The sequence below is a fragment of the Musa acuminata genome, chromosome BXJ3-3 (assembly GCF_036884655.1).
Source record: "Musa acuminata AAA Group cultivar baxijiao chromosome BXJ3-3, Cavendish_Baxijiao_AAA, whole genome shotgun sequence".
In the NCBI taxonomy this organism is placed as follows: Eukaryota; Viridiplantae; Streptophyta; class Magnoliopsida; order Zingiberales; family Musaceae; genus Musa; species Musa acuminata.
This window is the reverse complement of record NC_088351.1, coordinates 36,730,892-36,749,680: the sequence shown is the minus strand read 5'-3', so window position 1 is coordinate 36,749,680 and position 18,789 is coordinate 36,730,892. Positions and strand designations below refer to the sequence as shown.

Sequence of the window (18,789 nt, the reverse complement as noted above, 5' to 3'; positions counted from 1 at the left end):
GTTATGTGATGGTCTTTATGATTCGTTCTTTGGACGTTGCATTCCTTTTAGAGTGCATTTTGAGTTCAACATTTGATATGAGTTGTACATTGATATATTATAATGTATCATGTGTCGATCAATAACTAGTCGATACATTGGATTTAATGGACGGATGAGGGAAATATTTGGAAGGGTATACTAATACATAGAGAGCAAATTTATTGCTTTTCAAAAATTGAAAGAATGGATTTAGGTATAGGTAAAATGCCATATAAAAACAGCATTTAGATGAGGAACGCCGTGAACGAGCGAGAGCGTTGAGGCTTTGAGAAAACACTAAAAGAAAAGAACTACTGGATTTTGGTGTACCTCTCCTCCAACATAACATGTCTGGAGAAGGAAGATGCACAGGGAAGTAATCATCTTAATATTAGATGTGGTGCTTTTGTTTCATTTTTCATTCAGGTATTTGATTTCGTTCTTAGAACACTTGGGATAAGTTCTCTCTGGATTTCCCTTCCGTAAACCATTATTAGTCCCCTCCTGCTCGGATCACAATGAAACGTCAGCCTCACCGAATAATAATATGATTGAGAGACGAGGAGAGATCTCATTGCATTCTTTTCAATTGTGTATGGATTTGTAGGATTATTGGAATTGGAAATCAAATTTTAGATATTTTGATATAATATATATTTAAAAAACAATATCGACATCTTCGTGTCATTGGTGTCGTGGTGTAGTTGGTTATCACGTCAGTCTAACACACTGAAGGTCTCCGGTTCGAGTCCGGGCGACGCCATTTTTTAATTCACGACATTTTTTTCCTTTAAAAATTAGGTTCTCTTTTTGTCCAAAATCCGACCGTAGCCTTCAATGGCGTTTGGATGAGGGAATTAGAAAAGACAAGATAAGTAAATTTTGTTTATTTCTCTCCATAATACATGTATTTTTTTTATTATATTTCAGGAAAAATCACACATTATTTTGAATGTGATTAAAGAAGCAAGACAAAAAGGAAAGTCATGTTATTCTGTATGAAGGATGTTAATAGCTATGTTCTTATATTAATTTTTTTTTAATTTCTCTTCATATACGTTTATTAAATTATTATCATGCATTGTCTCTTTAGAGACTGACTGTTTATATCATTTTCAACCGAGCTATCTACCAATATGGATCTAGCATAGTCCAAATAACTTCATTTTGCACAACCTTTTTTGATGAAATTCTACACTAAAAATACCAACATCATCACAGATTTCTTGACTCAGGAACTGATCAGCAAAGACTACATATATTGCAAGTATTTTGGAAGGTTTAGAACAGGGAATCATGATGATTTTAGCTGCTGTGGTATTATTTTTTTGCAACTGCCAACTTCAGTCAGTACTAACACAATGCATCATCACATAAAACATCCAGTAAAATTGTTTACCTACATATGACAGGTTCTTACACACTGGCTGTTAACTTTGAACTTTTTTCAGTATACTATCTGCTGCTGCATGGCAGGGAGAAGAAGACATCCATATCTATTGGCAAGAACAAATTTTGCTAAAGGTAAAGTGGCAATAAGATACATTTTCAAACTAATAACACTGATTGAACAACATCCATTTTTCCAATGTCAAAACTCTTGATGATAATTATCCCAGTTGGTGGAATTCTTTGTTTCCAAGGTGTTTGCTGTACATGGATGCAAAGTAATGATAGGGCACCGGGAAGAGCAATCAAATACTACCCTGGTTTTTTCCTTTAGGATCAGGACAGGGGATTATACCCCATTTCCTGCGCACATCCTCCAGGTTCTCGTGAAAGTGCTTCTCGTAGTACACAGACATCAGATCTGTGCACGCCACACCTGCCTTAACAGCCCAAGGAAGATAGTGTTGGAAAAAGAGTGCCCTTTGCTTTCTGCTGAACCGTAATGAGCCTCCGACGACCGACAAGGCACACATCGGAACAAACATTTGCTCAAACTCGATCACCTTAAGAGCAGACTCACCTATCAAGTTTGTGGGAAGGCCAAATAGCACATGCCAGAAGTCATGCACCTCATGAGCACGTGTGGCCATGTATGCCAGCTCATCTGTGTCCATGAATCGAACTGGTGGGCGGTCATCTGGGGAGAAGTTCCTTGATCCCATGAATCGTGCATAAGCTGAGCCAAATGTGCTTTCCGGTAAGTCCCAGGCATGTGACACTTGTGCAGATACCACATGTGGGCGCTCTAAAAGAACTTCCTGAACAGGAAATAGAGAAAGAGAACAACAGGTATAACATTGCAGCGCATGAGAAATAGAGAAAAAAGACTTGAATGGTTATGCTTATCCTCTAAAATGGATATAAAACTATTAAGTGCTTTCTTTTTCCCTAGAGACAAAATACTCCATCGAAGGAGGTCAAGATTTGATTGAAATATCTATTACGATTATATGGACAATTGTTTCCAATGTACAAATCTTCTTAACTCTAAAGCACAAGCCATGCAAGAATGATAGGCTGCCTAAGAAAGTTGGCACTCTACTAGGGCATCATCTTACGCCACATCTTAGCTATGGTTGCTGTGGAGCCAGCACCCCATCCTACGTCAACCTCTGGTTGATTTGATCTATCTCATACATTCTTTTCTGGTTGTATGCTGGTGCAATCTTCTAACTTTAACGTCTTAGGAAGACAATAATCTTGACCAGTCAAACACGTAATGCTTATAATGTGCCAACCACATACAAGGTTACTTTCACTAATCTCATTGATTCTATGTAACAAATCCAGTCATATGGAACTACATTGTAATTCCATATCTATATAAATGATTGTTTGCTTAAACTGGAAAGTAGATGAACTTACTTTGCCTTCACTGCTATTCTTCATCTGTTGGAGAACCCGCTGAAAAGCTGGCTTACCAGTGGTCTCACCTAGCGCAGCTATCAAGTCCGCTCTTCTAGGATCCATCAAGGCACCGAGAGCTGAACCGAGAGCAACTGCTGCTTGTTGCCATCCCTTCAGAGGAACATGTGCTCCTTCCATAATTTTGTTTTCAGTTCAGACCTAACCAAGAGTGATAACATTGTCACAAGCCATGGTTCATTAATCTACAATGTTAGGCGACTAAAAGAGTTAAAAGAATAGATCCACCTGAGTACCATCACAAGCACAGTCAATACTAAGATCATTGTTCACATTCATTGAACATTTTGAAGAATGACGTTAAAGAAGCTTCTTTAATAATAAACCTATTCCTTGGTTTTCAGGATGATTGTCTTCAAGGCTCTAGGTTAATACTTATGATTCTTTTGTTGCTCTTGCACTGGGTATCAGTCTCACAGTGGTTCACATCATCATTCTTATTATTATTATATTATCTTTTTCCGCTATGTGGGATAATTTTATTTCCACATAAAAAAAGAATGACAACCATGCATGACTTAATACATTGCTCAATTCGGGCTAATTACATATTACCTCCTGTAGTTAGCTACCTTTTGCGTGTCGGTCCCTACACTTTAAAAATTTACATTGACATTCCTATAAATATGAGAGTGAAACATCTAGGTCCATTTATTCTAACGATGCCAGTTTTACCAACAAAAACACGAAAACAAAGGACAAAAAGATAATTTTAATGTTTGGTGGCGGACGACGACGCCGACGTAATTTCCTGGTCACCTTGAACAATAATAAGGTTCGCTCTCATTGCGATTCCACCCGCCTCTATGAGGAGTGTGTCGTTGACCACAATGTTGCCCACCTGTGCCACTCTGCATTTACGTCGATGCTGACGTAGTTGTTGAGTGGCAACTGCATCGGCGCCGACGCAAATGGTTGTGGCCGCCTCGCCGTTGACCTGTTGGGCGAATCCCAACATTGACCCAAAGCTGGCGTCGCCGGAGCTCTTGCCGCTCCCTCCACTGCCGCGTCAGTTCTGACACCACCTCTCGTTGAGCAGTCCTTTCACCGCTCTGCGTTAGCGTCGATACAGTTGCCGCTCAACAACTGTATTAGCATCAATGCAGATGCAGAGCGGTGCGGGACGGGCAACGATGAGATCGACGACACGCTCCTCGTGGAAGCGGGTGGCATCAAAGTGAGAGCAGATCATATCATCATCGGAGACGGATAGGCAACTGTGTCGACGTTGACGCTAGTGGCGCCACCATCCACCACCGAATATTAAAATTATCTTTTTGCCCTTTGTTTTTACATTTTCGTTGATAAACTAATATTGTTATGATAAAATAGACCTAAATGTTTCACCTTCGTAACTATAGGGATGCAAATGTAACTTTTTAAGATGTAAAGATCGAAACACTAAAGATAGCTAACTACATGGGGTAATATATAATTAGCCTGCCCAATTAATTTCCCTATAATTAACAAAAAACCTATCAGGTAAATTACAACACTACAAAAGCTCTCTACACTTATCATTTTCTACACTCCCCGGTCACTTCCACTTGTGCACTTGACTAGTGTGGCCACTGTAAAATGTTGATTAATAAATATTTAACTTTTATAATTATCATTTATCATTCATATCATTATTTATATTGTTTTGCTTCGATTCTCAAGCCTAATAGGTGCCATGTGCTTCCACTTTCAAACTATTTGCCCCTCCTATAACATCAATTTTAGGTTTTGATCAATGCACATATTCGTTCGAGGCGACTTCGTAGGATCACCTCAATATGCACCCTACAAGAGTAACCTTCTTCAAATTAACAAGCAGAACTTCCAAAGAACCTTCCTGATGCGATCACCGACGAATTGGGACACAGAACAGAGACCCTCACGGAACATCGTCGATGTGAAACAACAACGATCTCATGCTAAATGTAAAAAAATTGAAACTTGCAGCAATTAAAATGGTCGCGTACCTTCACTGCTTTAGGTGTTGGAATCACCGTACTCTTTTCTGAGAGACATTCAAGCGACGAAGCGAGAGCAAAGATAGGGAGGAGGAATCCCAAATCGTGGCTAGACCGCGGCTAGATAAGCGGAGACCGGACTCTGGGTTTGGCAGTGTTATATGATTAGGACCAGCGTATCCAAATTACGGGCGGAGAAGGGGGTTCCGGCGATCGGAACGGATTCACGAGTTCAAGACGGCTCCAACCAGAGATCCGAATCAGGGAAGAAGCAAAGGGGCTGATTGCTTCTGCTTGAGAGGGGAGAAGGGGAGAGAGAGAGAGAGAGAGAGAGGAGAATTCTCGTGGAAGCCGGAGGGCTGAAAAGACCAAAATACCCTTAATGAGTTATTTGCTAGAGAGAGAGAGAGAGAGACTGGAGAGGTCGGGATTAGTAACGACGCCTCAATTGCACGGGTGGGAATCACGGCCGTCCACATTTTTCTGGCGTCGATCTCAAACCACACGACAGGTCCCTGCACTCATCTCAAAGAATGACGATTCAGCACCACATTATCTTCTTTTTCCTATCACGATATTACTTGGAGACTTGCCGAGTTCTGCCGAGATAACAACGTTGGTGGTGGCGGCGTATGGCTCTTCGAGGTGGCGTCCTCTGCCCCACGTATGGGCTCCCAAATCCGCTCCCTTCCAACCGGAGCCGTCGGAACGCCGGCAGGCGACTCGTTTCGAGCACCACCGCTGCCGCCGCGGGTCACCAGATGCGCCCGCAAAACGTAGAAGGAGAGTTCTTCGTCGGTAAATTCTACTCAGTTGCGCGGTTACTTTAGGGTCTGGACGTTGATTGGGTTGGGTTATCCGATAGAAGCTGCTAGCTGTGAGGAGGAAAGGGTGAAGGCGCTCCAGGTGAATTTAATCGCGTAGATTTCCTTTGGTTCCTTGCTTGGCCAAAACTTTCTTGGGCTAGGAATTTGGTTTGCGGGACAAAGTCTGGACGATTCCATTTATTTGGTAGCAGCAGTATAAATTCATGAAGAACTTGACAAGAAATCAGCTAAATAAAACAGATATTTCACATGGTTATCTCATTGTACTCAAATAAGTTCAGCAACCACATTATCTACATTTGTTTGGTAATGATCTCTAGGTTTCTGGTAAAGTAAGTTGGATTATGGCATAGCTAAAACCATTGTTTCCTTTAGGACCATTTTGATGAGATTTTTTGCTTTTTTTGGTGCTTTTCAGACCTTCACATTTGGTGAACTTACCTAGTTTGAAAACTTGTCTTGATTTGGATGTTATTCGAATTGTGTCTCAAAAGAATCTCCTCTAATCAATATTCCGATTTAAACAAGTTGGTGGTCAAACAGTGTTGAATACATGTGGGAGTAATTATGCTCTTTTATCATAGTCTTCCTAATATTGTAGGGTATTTCATTCTTTGTCATCATTAGCTAAAATTAGTCGAGCAAATTTCTGCAGATTGATTTAGTAATTCAAGGGCATAAATTATCCCATTTTGTATACAGGTAGATATAGTAGTCAAGCATGTGTATGCCATTTGCAGCTTTTTTTTTGTTCTCCATTTGCAGCTTTTATCATCAGCATTATCGAAGTACAGTGTCCATGCTTCATCTCTGACTTAGGTGTTAGACTTTCTTAACTCAGCTATACAAGTACAGATTAGTTGTTTGGCGTTATTTCGACCTCGGCTAAAAGGATGATCATAGGTGGTTTATTAAACCGCCTCTTGTGCTATGTTTCTTTTGATGATCGGTCATAAAAATGCAAATGCAGTTTCTATTATTTGTTTTGAGATTCTGAGGTGTCCTTTTCTGATATGCATAACATATTTTCATAGTTGTTCCAGCATTAGAAATCTGTTGATAATTACCATCTATGTGAGTCATAGGCTTTCTAGATTTATAGCAATTGATAGTTTTAACAGGACAAACACTCGTAGGAGAATCTAATTAGACCCGCCAACTTTTTAAGCTGCAAATATCATTCAGTATTAAATGGTTATTTTTTAAGTCTAATATCATTTTTAAACATTGTTCTAGGTTAAGTTTGTTTGACAATCTACTCTGTAGTTGAACATACTACTACTGCATGCAATACTTACGTGGAGAACATTTACCTGATTAGTGCTTTTATGGTCCTCAAACATGCTTCTTCTCCAACTTTTCCAGGGTTCAGTCTGTTTGTACCACAAACCACTGGAGGTCTTGTTCACCGGGGATCATCTCGCAAGTTCAGAACAATCTCTTCTTGAGATTGGTGAGTTTTATAACAGGCAATCAGGTACTAAGTTGAAAAATAAATGATAACATAATCACATAGAGTCACGCCATTTTGTTTGCTGTAAACTAAAACGATGTACATCTTGACAGTGAGCTTGCAATCGAGGAGTGTCAGGAAACTACTAGACATTGGTTTTGTGTGGATCTTACCTGGTGGGTATTCTGTGTACTTCTTTCTGTACTGTTTGGAGACAAAAAGAACTATTATCATTCCAAAGTAAGTCTGATATTAAGATGAGAACAACCATAATCTTCATACGAATAGGCTTCAGCAAATGATGTTTCCATGGAGCTTGCTGTGACATTCCCTTGGAACTCTCCTTTGTGCTTTGCTGCTTGTTTTTACATTTAATCCATACTCATTTAATAGCTAATATCATTATACAGGTCACGGTCGGAGGATTGCATTTAGAGATAACCAAGAGAAAATTTCAGCTCTAGAAGCTTTCTTGGCTAACAAAGAGCCGCCGTTTGCACAACATTAGAAGACATGTCATGGTTGCATGAGGGGGCATCTGAACTGCATCAGGTTTTGAATTCGATGCTCCGTCACTGAAGATAGGCCAAAAAGTTTTGAGTTTGTGTGCCCCATGCGTCATAAAACTTTGCATCATTTCAACTGAATGATAGAAACTGTTCTATGGATTCAAAGTCATTAGAAGTCATGAAATCAGGAGTTACTAATCACTCTGTGCACTGTATATATTCATATAAAATTATCGAAGGATGTGAAAAATTATCTACTTTTATTTTCTGCAGGATAACTCTGATTTGTCTGGTAGACTGTAGTTGTTCAGAATCACTTTGAATGTTTGATGCAAGAAGGGAAGAGAGCAGAAGGCATTTCTCTCTCGGGAGAATTATGCCATTCATGCTCTCAATCTTCACCATCTTTTTGTCATCAAGAATTCTTGAAACTTCTTTTGGTTAATTAGGAGGATGAGGATATAAAAAATTTGTATACGCCAAAAAGAAGTGTTCTTGATAGGAGGCCAAAACTTTTGTTAATATAGCCCATTTGCTTGTGTATAGCATTGCTAGTGATGCCAATATTTCGGTTAATTATTTCCTTTTTTACTTTAGCAATGAATATTAGTATTCATATATATTTTTGCATAATATTTTTAATGTATATTTGTCAATCTTACTCTCTCTCTCTCTATATATTTTTTGATTGGTTAAAAGAACACTTCAAACTTTTCTTTCTTTTTATGAATGGATGTCTTGATTTGTCAAATTTTCTTTCTTTCTTATCATATATATACACACACTCGTTGTAAGTCTTTTTTTTCATAAGATTACGACATCTTTTCATATGTGCAAATAAATAAATATTATTTTATTATATATATATTATAAATATTTATTATAGTTTATTTATTCATCAAATAAATTAAAAATAGTCATGAGCCTTATCGAGAAACATAATATTGTCTACTAAATAATAATCTACCTAGTGACAAAGGAATATCTACTCTGTTGAAATCGATAGAAGATTGCTTTGAAAATAAAAATAAAATAAAAAATTAACAACACCGAGTAAAAATTCTTATAAGTCAACTATAAGATAAATACATGTATGAAAGTCAATTATGTCAAATGCCCGAATAAGTATTCTCTCGATAAAAGAGGTTTATCTTATGAAATGAGTTTATGTTCTCCCAATAACAGATAAAGACAAATCATATCGCACTCCCATAATGAATGGGGTAGTGTCTTTCACCCGTTAATGTAAGGACATTTTTCTCCTAACAACGGATGGAAAAACCATCTAATTGTCGTGTATAACAGCTCGCTAATGACTTGAACTCTAGCTCAATTAATCCAATTAAACTTGATTTATTTAGAATTTAACTCAATTAATCCAATCGGTCTCTAATACTCATTTAACCAATCTGAAACCACTCTAAACTAGTATAATTTAGATTATGTTGGGTTCAATTTAGGTTAAATAAACTTGAATAAGGTAATAAGCTCGACTACAAAATATTGGGCCTATGGATTGGTCTTCATATGACTATGCATGTATTATATTAAGTTGAGTCAGTCAATAGCCATGGATTGGTCATATGCACCGCCTATGACTTTCCATGTTAGGTTAGATTGAGCTAGCCTACGAATTGGGGCCTGACCTTAGGTTTGGTCTAGTTTACTTATCGAGCTTAGCCTGTTAGTTGAGTCTAGTCTACGAGCTGTGGCTTAGCCCATAGTCATGATTGTGCATGCATCATATCAAGTCGAGTTAGCTCAGAGCCATGGATTGATCATGTGCATCGCACATCCCATGTTGGGTTGAGCTAGCCTACGGGCTAGGGCTTGCATAAATTACGTAAAAAGGAAAAAACATTCATAATCAAATCATGTATTGTATAAATATAATAGATTTCAAATATTATGAATATGATATAAATAATTATAATATATTTTAATTTTAAAAATAAAGTTTTAAACTTTTAAAAGGATAAAAAATTAGAAACCTTATATAATATAAAAAAAATATAAATATTTTAATATAATAATATAATTTTAGACATTTAAAGGAATAAAAAATATTTTAGAAATACATATAACATGAATAATTATAATATGTTTTGATCCAAAAATAAAATATCAAATGTTTAAAGGAATCGAAGAAATTTTTTTAGTTTATTTCCTAAATTTCAATGATAAGAAAGGAAATAAAAAATCATGTGTAAATTAAAATTTTAATTATATTTAATTATTAAGTTAATTTTGATATCAAATGTTATGATTCGAGATGATAGAATAACTAATTAATCAATTTCGTTTGATCTAAATTATTGATCAAAATATTTAAACTGAAATTAATAATAATATACATATTAAATCTTATAAGTTAATCTTATTTATGAGAAACTAATTGAAATATTATACTTGTCATTCAAAACTTGATAGGCTCAAATACCTCAAGTTCGCAAGATTATGAAGCATGGGTTCTTGATGTTGATCATGGATTGGCACACACCCACCTCGAGTGAATGATCATAATGATGATGATGGGGATCAAAGGCGTGGAATTCAAAGCAGAGTCCATTCTCAACGTACCAAACTGCTTCCCCCTCACGAGTCAAAGATTTGTGGGCGCAGCGAAGCCCGCAGGCCAAAACCTGCTCGCTCCTCCTCCCACGCCCGCACCACGTTCTCCACAATCTCCTCCCCCCATCTCTAACTAACCAACGTTCGCCTCGTCCCCTACTTCAACCCTCGCACCCTCTTCACTTCGCTCCTCCTCCTCCTCCTCCTCCTCTTCTTCTTCCACCCACAGGCTCCGAAGAGAAGCAGCTCCTGAGCTGACCCAAGCCATGGCCTCTCCTTCCACGATCTCTCCCCCCCTCATGATCCTGCTCCTCCTCCTCATCCCTTCCGTGGCTTTCGAGTTCGACGTCGGCGACGAGACCGGCTGGGTCGTTCCTCCCGAGAAGAAGGCGCAGCTCTACAACCAGTGGGCCTCCAGAAACAGGTTTCAGGTCGGCGACACCATCCGTAAGTTGCCATCTCCACCAAAACCAAAGTGTTTCCATGACTAAAACACAAGCATTTGCCGTCACTAAAAGAATTAGAGATGAATGATCATTATGAATGCTTGTCGCTAAAGTTTACTTTTAGTATGTAAATATATATATATATATATATATAGTGAAAATATTTGGTGATGAACTATTCTGTCAATAAAAATTCAGATAAAAGATTTTAATGAGATGGGACTTAATTAAATGAGAAGAGTAATAATAATTTTAGATAATTGGACAATAATTTGATGAAAAGAATATTGATGAATTAATGATAGACTAACCTATCAATAATATATTTATTTTTATTACAATTAATCATTTTTCAATTTATTAAAAATTATACTATAAAAATAGAAAAGATATATTTCATTTTTGTCCCAAATCCAATATTGGAATCCGTACGATCACAAAACGCACGTGTGTCTGTGTGTTTGCTACGTACAAGGTTTCGAGTACAAGAAGGATTCGGTGATGGTTGTGAGCGAGGAAGACTACGGGAGCTGCCGCTCCTCCCACCCCATCTTCTTCTCCAACAGCGGCGAGACGGAGTACAAGCTGAGCCACCCGGGTTTGTTCTACTTCATCAGCGGCGTCTCCGGCCACTGCGAGAGGGGGCAGAAGATGATCATAAAGGTGATGAGCCACCCGGAGCCGCCGCCAGGCAGCAACCAGACCGGTGATTCCACCTCTCCGGCGTCTCCTGACCGCTCGACCGCCGCTGCAGCTCCTTCTGTAGCTTCTCTCGTCGGAGTGGCTGCATTGGTGCTGATGATGATGAGTTCATTGTTCGAGTGAGCTTGCAATGGTCTGTAGATGGTAGTAGGAGTTTTTGGTGTTTCAGGTATTCCACCTGCTTCGTGTCTTGGGTCAGTGTTTTGTGTGTCTCAGTTTCTGGTTTTTAGTTTGGTGGTGTCTGTGAGAAGATAATGGTGTAGTTCTCTCTCTCTCTCTCTCTAGTTCTTTGTTAGAGAATTCTCTTGCTATTAATGTTTTCCTAGTGATACATAAATAATTAATGGACATAGAAAGAGAGTATGTCATCTCAGGGAAGACAATGATTGATGTATGTTCCCTTTGATCTTTGTTGTGAGCCAACCTGTGAGAAGATGAAAATATTAGATTTTTTTTCCTAAGAACTTAAGCTTTTGAGATTTTTATCGTTCAACCAAACTAATTTTCATGGAGTTAGAACATTCACTTTTGATTAAAAATGTTTTTATTTCAATTTACATTATTTGTATATTTGGGTTTCGTTTACACGACAAAGCATTTTATCTCACAATAATTCTCGTACACTGCAATTTATTATAATATTAGATGACTTTCTTGGAGACATTCTTCGTAATTTATAAGGACGACACGAGTACAATCTGCCACACACACAAACACATCAGACAAAATTTGAACTTCAAGCTGCCTTCAGATTCCACAAATATAATTTACAAGTATAGTTTAGAGAACAAACTCTCATGACATTCATAGGCATTTCATCAATCTGTGTGCTATAATACTGTTCGATATCTCTTGGTATACGGATGTCATCCTTCCGCACGAAGTTTATAGCCACACCCTGCAAAATCAGACAATACCATGATTGGAAAAAGAAATGGTTATTAACCATGGAAATAATTGAAATGATCAAGGTACATGGAAACTGAAGCCCAAGTTGAATTGTTGTATCAAGAATTTATTGACCCATGAGAGGGAAAATGAATTGTTACCTTGCGTCCGAAATGTCCTGATCGACCAATCCGATGTATGTAGAGTTCTCGGTTATTTGGAAGGTCATAGTTGATTACCAAAGATACCTGACAAACTCAAAATCATTGCCAACAACACCAAAGAATATTAGTTGACAGATTTTGAGACTATAAAGAAATACCATAAAAATTTCAGAAGTGCATAAACAAAGTAGAATGGATGATTCATGTGTAATGAGTTAACTGCAATGGTAACAAAACCTACTAAAAAAGGTTTTTTTAGCACTAAATCTTGCCTGCTGAACATCGATCCCCCGAGCCCATACATCAGTGGTAATCGACACCCGTGTTGCTCCCGACCTAAATTCTGCCATTATTGCATCTCGCTCTTTTTGTGGCATGTCACCATGCATAGAAGATACTGTGAAGTTGTTACTACGCATTTTTTCAGTCAACCAGTCAACCTGCCAAAATATTATACAAAGGTAATATTGTTTGTTGATGTTACAAACACATATGATGGAGCATAATTTAACTTCAAGAAAAATAAAATCAAATATTGTTTGTCCTACCAAAAAAAATCTGCTAATTTTGAAGAATAGATGAGCAAAGTTTTATAATGATAATTTAAGATTCCGCTTCCATGAGAAACAACTATGATAGCATACTTCTTGCTAGTATTTAGGAAAAAACAGAGAATCACAGGACATATGATTGTTAGTGATGAATTCCAAAATATTTAGCAACAACTTGTTGGATCTTTGATGAAATGTTCTCAGTCGAGGAGGAAAGGGTGAATTTCTTGTGAAATCAAGTCAAAATTTGAGCACAACTTGGATAATTCCAGAGAAGACAACTAGGGTGCTTGGACCTACATATGGACAATTTTCTTCTATGCAAACGCAAAGGACCAGGAGCACAATATCCACAAATTAGGCTAAGGGTCTTCATCATAGATTCATACAGGAGATCCTAAACCCAAACTTCTTCATTCTACCTACATTTCAGTTGAACAAAAGCTTGTATCAATTACACAAGGTGGCCCAGCATGCATAGCGATATTGATTTTGATTGAGTGCTGGCTAGCTTAGATGATAACGACTTTGACAGATTATCCCAAGATCCTGGGCTCGAATCTTGCCTCCGCCATTTATCCTTGGACAAAAAAAAAAGGAACTATGATGAATTTGAAGAAGGCTTTGGACAAACCTAAAATCAACATTCTAAACACAAAGTATTATGTCTTGCAATAACTATTCTTTTAATAAGACCTTAATATATAACTTTACTTTTTTAGAAATATATTTCTATGTCCTCAAGCCTAAGAAAATATACAGATCAGAGGTCACTGTTGATATATGGTATAAATTTCCTAATCCATGTCATAACCTTACCAAGCAGATACAAATTTGTCTTCTAATCTACAGCACTTATCATTCTCCTAAATTTTACCATGATTTCAGGGAAATTCCCACATTATTAGTCACTGAAAAATAGATGGATCTGATTGCAGATCAAATGGAGAAAACATCAGTTGCAAACAAATCCATTACTAGGTATGTAATACTTTCCCATCAATTTGTAGAGTTCGATTAGTGACTATATATTTATAATTAATTATCTCCTTTTAAACTTGATTGCAATGTATCACAAAGGCCAGACTAATAATATAGTAGTACCTAATGTCTAGCAACTTAAAAAAAGACATCCGAAATCATGTCATCATTCATTTGTTTTCTTGAGTTAAATTCCTTTCCTTCAATCAAAGCACCCTAATTCACTGGCTATTCAGTTCACTATTCAAAAAAGGGGTTAAAAAGAAAGAAAAAGAAAAAATTACATAGAAATTAAATTTCAATATAAAATAAAATAAGTAAAGACAGTGAAAGAATATTGGACTAGTGATCTTCGTTGAACAATGAAAGGCTGTTCCTATATTTTTCTTCCATTCAACGAATAAATTTGTTATAGCTTATGTAATATGGGGAAAAAAATAAAGATTAGAGTATTGTAAATTGCATACATTTGACAAAGGTTAATTACAACCTAACTGGTATTAGTATGTTCTGATTTGAAAAGTTCAAAGGTGAAACATGCTTAAAGTCTGCTTCAAAATCAGAACCATATGGCTGGCTATATCTGACAGTATGTAAATCACCTTTCTTTTTGTATTGCAGAAAATAACAGCTTGAGTAATAACGAGGGTATCATAAAGATCACATAATGTATCAAACTTCCACTCTTCTCTCTCCACAGCAACAAAAAATTGTTTGATACCCTAAAGGAATAAGACAAAGTGATTAACAACCATAAATGAATAAGACAATAATTAATGAGAAAGCTCAGCAGATACTTTACCTCCAAAGTCAATTCATCATGCTTGACAAGGATTCTTATGGGATCAGTCATAAATTTATTGGTCATCTCCAGAATTTCATGGGGAAGTGTTGAAGATATCAGAGCAACCTACAGAAATAATTTATATGTATTATAAACCTCCACTATTGCACAAAAAGAATAAGATGGACTTTGGTGGTCGAGCTAAAAAATTAGAAGAAAGATTTAAAATTTGAAAATATCCATAAACACCTTGGCCACGAAAGTTCTAAGACTCCCAGAACGACTAAATCAGCTTCTAGATGGATTCTTATAATCTGGAAAATATGTAACAAGGTTAAAGTGACCCTAATTCCTTGAAGTTCTCTGCTACTATCCATGCTTAAGTCTGACATATAGTAGTCATGCACCTTACCATGCTTAAGTCTAAATATAATTTATCCAACAAAACTCTAAGAAAAGCAAGAATAGAGGTTCCTGGTCACATCAGGAAAGAGAAAATCGACAAAGATAAACCAATGGGAATAGATCAAAATCTTCAAAGAAAGGAATGCTGAAAATTTGAAAGCATCGGTAAACTAATCTTTTGTATAAAGAATGCCGCAAATAACTACTGAAAGAAATAAAGCCATAGATTGCCTTTTACCCTTTTTTTCAGAGAAGAGAGGAAAGGATCATGAAGATTGGGAAAAGGGACGTAACATTAGCAAAAATATGGATTTAATGGAAAGAAAATCTTTATTTTGAAACTGAAAATAAAACTATAGACGATGATTATGCTAATGATTTTGCATATGCTAATAGCAAATTATTTATCTGTGGCATAAGACTTAATGTACAGCATGGTTTCAAATGGAACATAAGGAACACTGACTACCAACCTACAAGCAGGAAGATGAAAAAAAAAAGTCAAAAGATGAAAGCTGAATAAGTTAACTGGTCTCCACAGACTATCCAAAAAAAATATTTTGTGCTTGTATTAGTTGATCGAACCTCATTGAAGATTGTGTTGAATTGTGGTCGTCTTGTCTTGAGAGAACAGAGTGAATGCGATTGTTTTTTCTACTTAATGAAAACATTTTTCTTCTCCGGTTGGCCATAGTTACCTTTGTCTTCCTCAATGACCTGTTTCATGTTTCTTCTACCTCCTTCCTCCCAAGTCCCAATTGTACCAACTTTTAATGCCTCTCTACTTGCTTTTGTACTTGTTAACCATGAAAAATTATTATTATAAACTCAAGACAATCCTGACGATCAAATATTTTTGATGAAAGCTCACCAAAGTAACCTTAAAATCCAATGTTCTTTGCTTGCACCAACTACACCTAATACTGATGAACAAACAAAACCACAACTAGGGAATGAGAAATTCCAATTGTTAAACCAAACCTGAAGTTCAGGAGGAAGATATTGGTATACATCATATATCTGATCCTTAAAGCCTCTACTCAGCATCTCTTCAGCTTCATCCTACACCAATAAGACAAAATTAGCTCATAAGATCAAATAAATATGGCTGGACAAAAAACCTGACAACAACAAAGGATAAACGGACAAGGATTAATATTTTGATAGCTCTTGTGCGTAAGGTCCTTCTTTTGATCATGTCACACACTCTACCTGGTGTCCCCGAAACAACATGAACACCATACTCCAACTTTCTAATATCTTCACCTATACTCTTTCCACCAATGCATGCATGTGCTTGCACATTTATGTATTCACCAATAGCCAATATGACCTTCTCAGTTTGGGCAGCAAGTTCTCTCGTAGGTGACAGAATAAGTGCCTGCACCCTGAAAAAGATATGTATTAGCTAGTGAAGAAGAAAGTTGAAAACCTTTTATATGTCTGTGGACAGGTGGTGTAAATTCTGAAAAAGAGATTGAAGATCCAGCATACAAACAGTGGAAGAATAAAGCGAAAAACAATGAGAACAAAGTCTACAAAACCATGTCTTTCATATGTTGGATCTTCAATCTCATTCTTCAATTGATGCAAGTTTATTCTCATTTGCTTCCACTTTTCTTTAATTATCTTCACAGTTCCATAATTATCTAAAAGATTGCCAAAGCTCTATGTTTCAACACTGAAAACTTTCTAAACTACAACATTGATTTTTGTCCCAATCCTCATAAATTGTCTCTTCAATTTCTCGCATTGCAACTTCAAAATCCCAACCATCATAATAGGACATAGTGGTGATGGCTCTGACACAAAATTGATGCAAGCACAGATAATATATAAAGAGAGTGAAGGGATAAGGGACATCAATTTTGATATATTTGAAATGATGATAACTGAATTGAGCTGAAATTGAAAAATCAATTTAACTAGGTTTAGAGATTTGATTAGTAGAGATTTTCTAACTTATAGTATTTCCAAAGTTATATTATTAAGATATATAAGTACATAGCTCCTGTGACATCTACACTATATCCACAGTCAAATTTCTTTTATTTCCAGTCAAATATTAATTTAACACATATCGAGCAAACATCCAGTCTTGAATATTTTTTTTTTCTGCTGTTAAGTTTGATGAATTATCATGGCTTCCAAGTGTTGAGAACTAAACGACATCCTAAGCGTGCATGGAAAAGGGAAAAAGAGCAACTAATAATCCCAATGGAGTTATAGCTTTTAACTCTTTCGCAAACAATAAGCCAAGCAATCAACCAAGCTTGAGCCAGTTGATAATCAACATAGGGTTTCCATGATATAAACCAAATAATAATTGAAACTCTACACCTAATATAAACAACAATAAGAAAGAAAAAAATTGACAAGGAAAATGTAAATCGAGCTAAAAGGAAATAATAAAACAATCGTACTCTCGCATGGTGGTATCAACCATCTGGCAGACGGACAGGGCGATCATAGAGGACTTCCCGGTACCGGACTGCGCCTGGGCGATGACGTCGCGGCCACTAATGATGGGAATCACGGCCCGCTGCTGGATCGCGGAGGGAGGGCTTCTCGAATCCGTAGGCGTAGATCCCGCGGAGGAGATCGTCGCGGATGCCCATCTGGCCGAAGCTGGTGATGGCCTCCACCCCGGGGCTGGTCTCGAACACCAGGTTCTCGTCGTCCATGGTGCCGCCTGGCGGCTGCCGAATCCCAGGGGCCACGGTGCTGGCGGCCGCCATGGCGACGAAGAAGGCTGGAGATCGAACTGGGATCTCCGAGGCGAGCGAGAGAGCGAGGGACAACACACACCCTAAAAGCGTCCGCTTTGGAGATGCGTTCGTGTTTACGCGCGGATAATAAACGGGGCATTCTTGAAATATATAAAATAACAGATTTGCCCTTCTTGCAATTTAATTGTTGTCATTATTGTTTGTGTATTCTTCCAAATATTAAACCGTCATTAACTTATTTTTATTTCTAATTTAAATTGTAAACATTAAAAACATAAAGCAACTTTAAAATATCCACAAACATTTTATCATCACAATGAATCTTTAAATTATATTTAATCTTGATTAAAATATAAATATCTTACATTTTATAGTGATAATCAATTGATAAAGATTAATCATACAGTTCTAAGAGATGATATCTTTAGTTAAATTAATAACATCATCTCATTGTGGAATATTTTATCAAATCTTCTTATATCTCTCCCAACATCTCCTTGTATTACAAATTTTAATTATTTTTATATTTAAATAATAGTATATTTAGGGTTCCTTAGAAATATGCATACCATTATAACACTTTTTATTTTATGCTCGTTGGATGTACTTGTAATTGTCCTAACATAAAATTATTTACAATAAATATACATGAACCATTTTTTAGATATTTTTTAATTACCCAACGCTTAGTTTTATAAGGTATGCCTCACATAATAATTATCTTATAAAACATCATTTATAACGGACTTATATGATTTTACTTACGTAGTACGATACCCTTCGTATCTATCCACAAAGGGTTAATCTTCTTGAAACCTCTTATGGTCTTTTCAAAACCTATAAAAGAGAAGATGAGTTAGAATGAGCATATTTTAATAAATACTTGATAGATAAATAATTTATAATTTATTATTTATTAAAGATTA

The 18,789-nt window shown here is 36.7% G+C and overlaps 2 protein-coding genes, 1 long non-coding RNA gene, 1 other non-coding gene and 1 pseudogene across 6 annotated transcripts; 3 read left to right on the top strand and 2 right to left on the bottom strand.

The window, feature by feature from the left end:
- Positions 1 to 710: 710 nt before the first annotated feature.
- Positions 711 to 784, top strand: TRNAV-AAC (transfer RNA valine (anticodon AAC)). The gene has a single exon. It is a non-coding gene; the product is annotated as a tRNA-Val (tRNA).
- A 618-nt stretch (positions 785 to 1,402) lies between these two features.
- On the bottom strand, positions 1,403 to 5,208 carry LOC103978682 (ubiquinone biosynthesis protein COQ4 homolog, mitochondrial-like). Its single transcript, XM_065142185.1, has 3 exons — positions 4,863 to 5,208; positions 2,836 to 3,036; positions 1,403 to 2,228 (listed from the first exon to the last, which is right to left on the bottom strand). The coding sequence occupies exons 2-3, from the start codon at positions 3,013 to 3,015 to the stop codon at positions 1,716 to 1,718; spliced, it is 693 nt and encodes a 230-aa protein (XP_064998257.1). The 5' UTR covers positions 3,016 to 3,036; positions 4,863 to 5,208; the 3' UTR covers positions 1,403 to 1,715.
- Positions 5,209 to 5,411: 203 nt separating this feature from the next.
- Positions 5,412 to 7,905, top strand: LOC135632999 (uncharacterized). Of its 3 annotated transcripts, none has more exons than XR_010494871.1 (3): positions 5,426 to 7,157; positions 7,247 to 7,309; positions 7,544 to 7,905. It is a non-coding gene; the product is annotated as an uncharacterized LOC135632999 (long non-coding RNA). The 3 variants fall into 3 exon arrangements; XR_010494870.1 differs by having other exon boundaries at positions 5,429 to 5,759; positions 7,046 to 7,157; positions 7,247 to 7,905; XR_010494869.1 differs by having other exon boundaries at positions 5,412 to 7,157; positions 7,247 to 7,905.
- A 2,465-nt stretch (positions 7,906 to 10,370) lies between these two features.
- Positions 10,371 to 11,484, top strand: LOC135632572 (early nodulin-like protein 5). The gene is made up of 2 exons (XM_065141181.1): positions 10,371 to 10,660; positions 11,135 to 11,484. Exons 1-2 carry the CDS (start codon positions 10,480 to 10,482, stop codon positions 11,482 to 11,484), a joined length of 531 nt encoding a protein of 176 aa, XP_064997253.1. The 5' UTR covers positions 10,371 to 10,479.
- Positions 11,485 to 12,079: 595 nt separating this feature from the next.
- Positions 12,080 to 17,969, bottom strand: LOC103978683 (eukaryotic initiation factor 4A-III homolog B-like; annotated as a pseudogene).
- Between the last annotated feature and the right edge of the window lie 820 nt (positions 17,970 to 18,789).

What these genes read in the sequence shown, in the direction of transcription:
- LOC135632572 (XM_065141181.1), top strand. Translation starts at nt 10,480, where the DNA reads ATGGCCTCTCCTTCCACGATCTCTCCCCCCCTCATGATCCTGCTCCTC. An exon ending in TCAGGTCGGCGACACCATCC is followed by an intron (nt 10,661 to 11,134) that starts GTAAGTTGCCAT and finishes GCTACGTACAAG; the next exon opens with GTTTCGAGTACAAGAAGGAT.
- LOC103978682 (XM_065142185.1), bottom strand. Translation starts at nt 3,015, where the DNA reads ATGGAAGGAGCACATGTTCCTCTGAAGGGATGGCAACAAGCAGCAGTT. An exon ending in AGAATAGCAGTGAAGGCAAA is followed by an intron (nt 2,229 to 2,835) that starts GTAAGTTCATCT and finishes TTTCCTGTTCAG; the next exon opens with GAAGTTCTTTTAGAGCGCCC.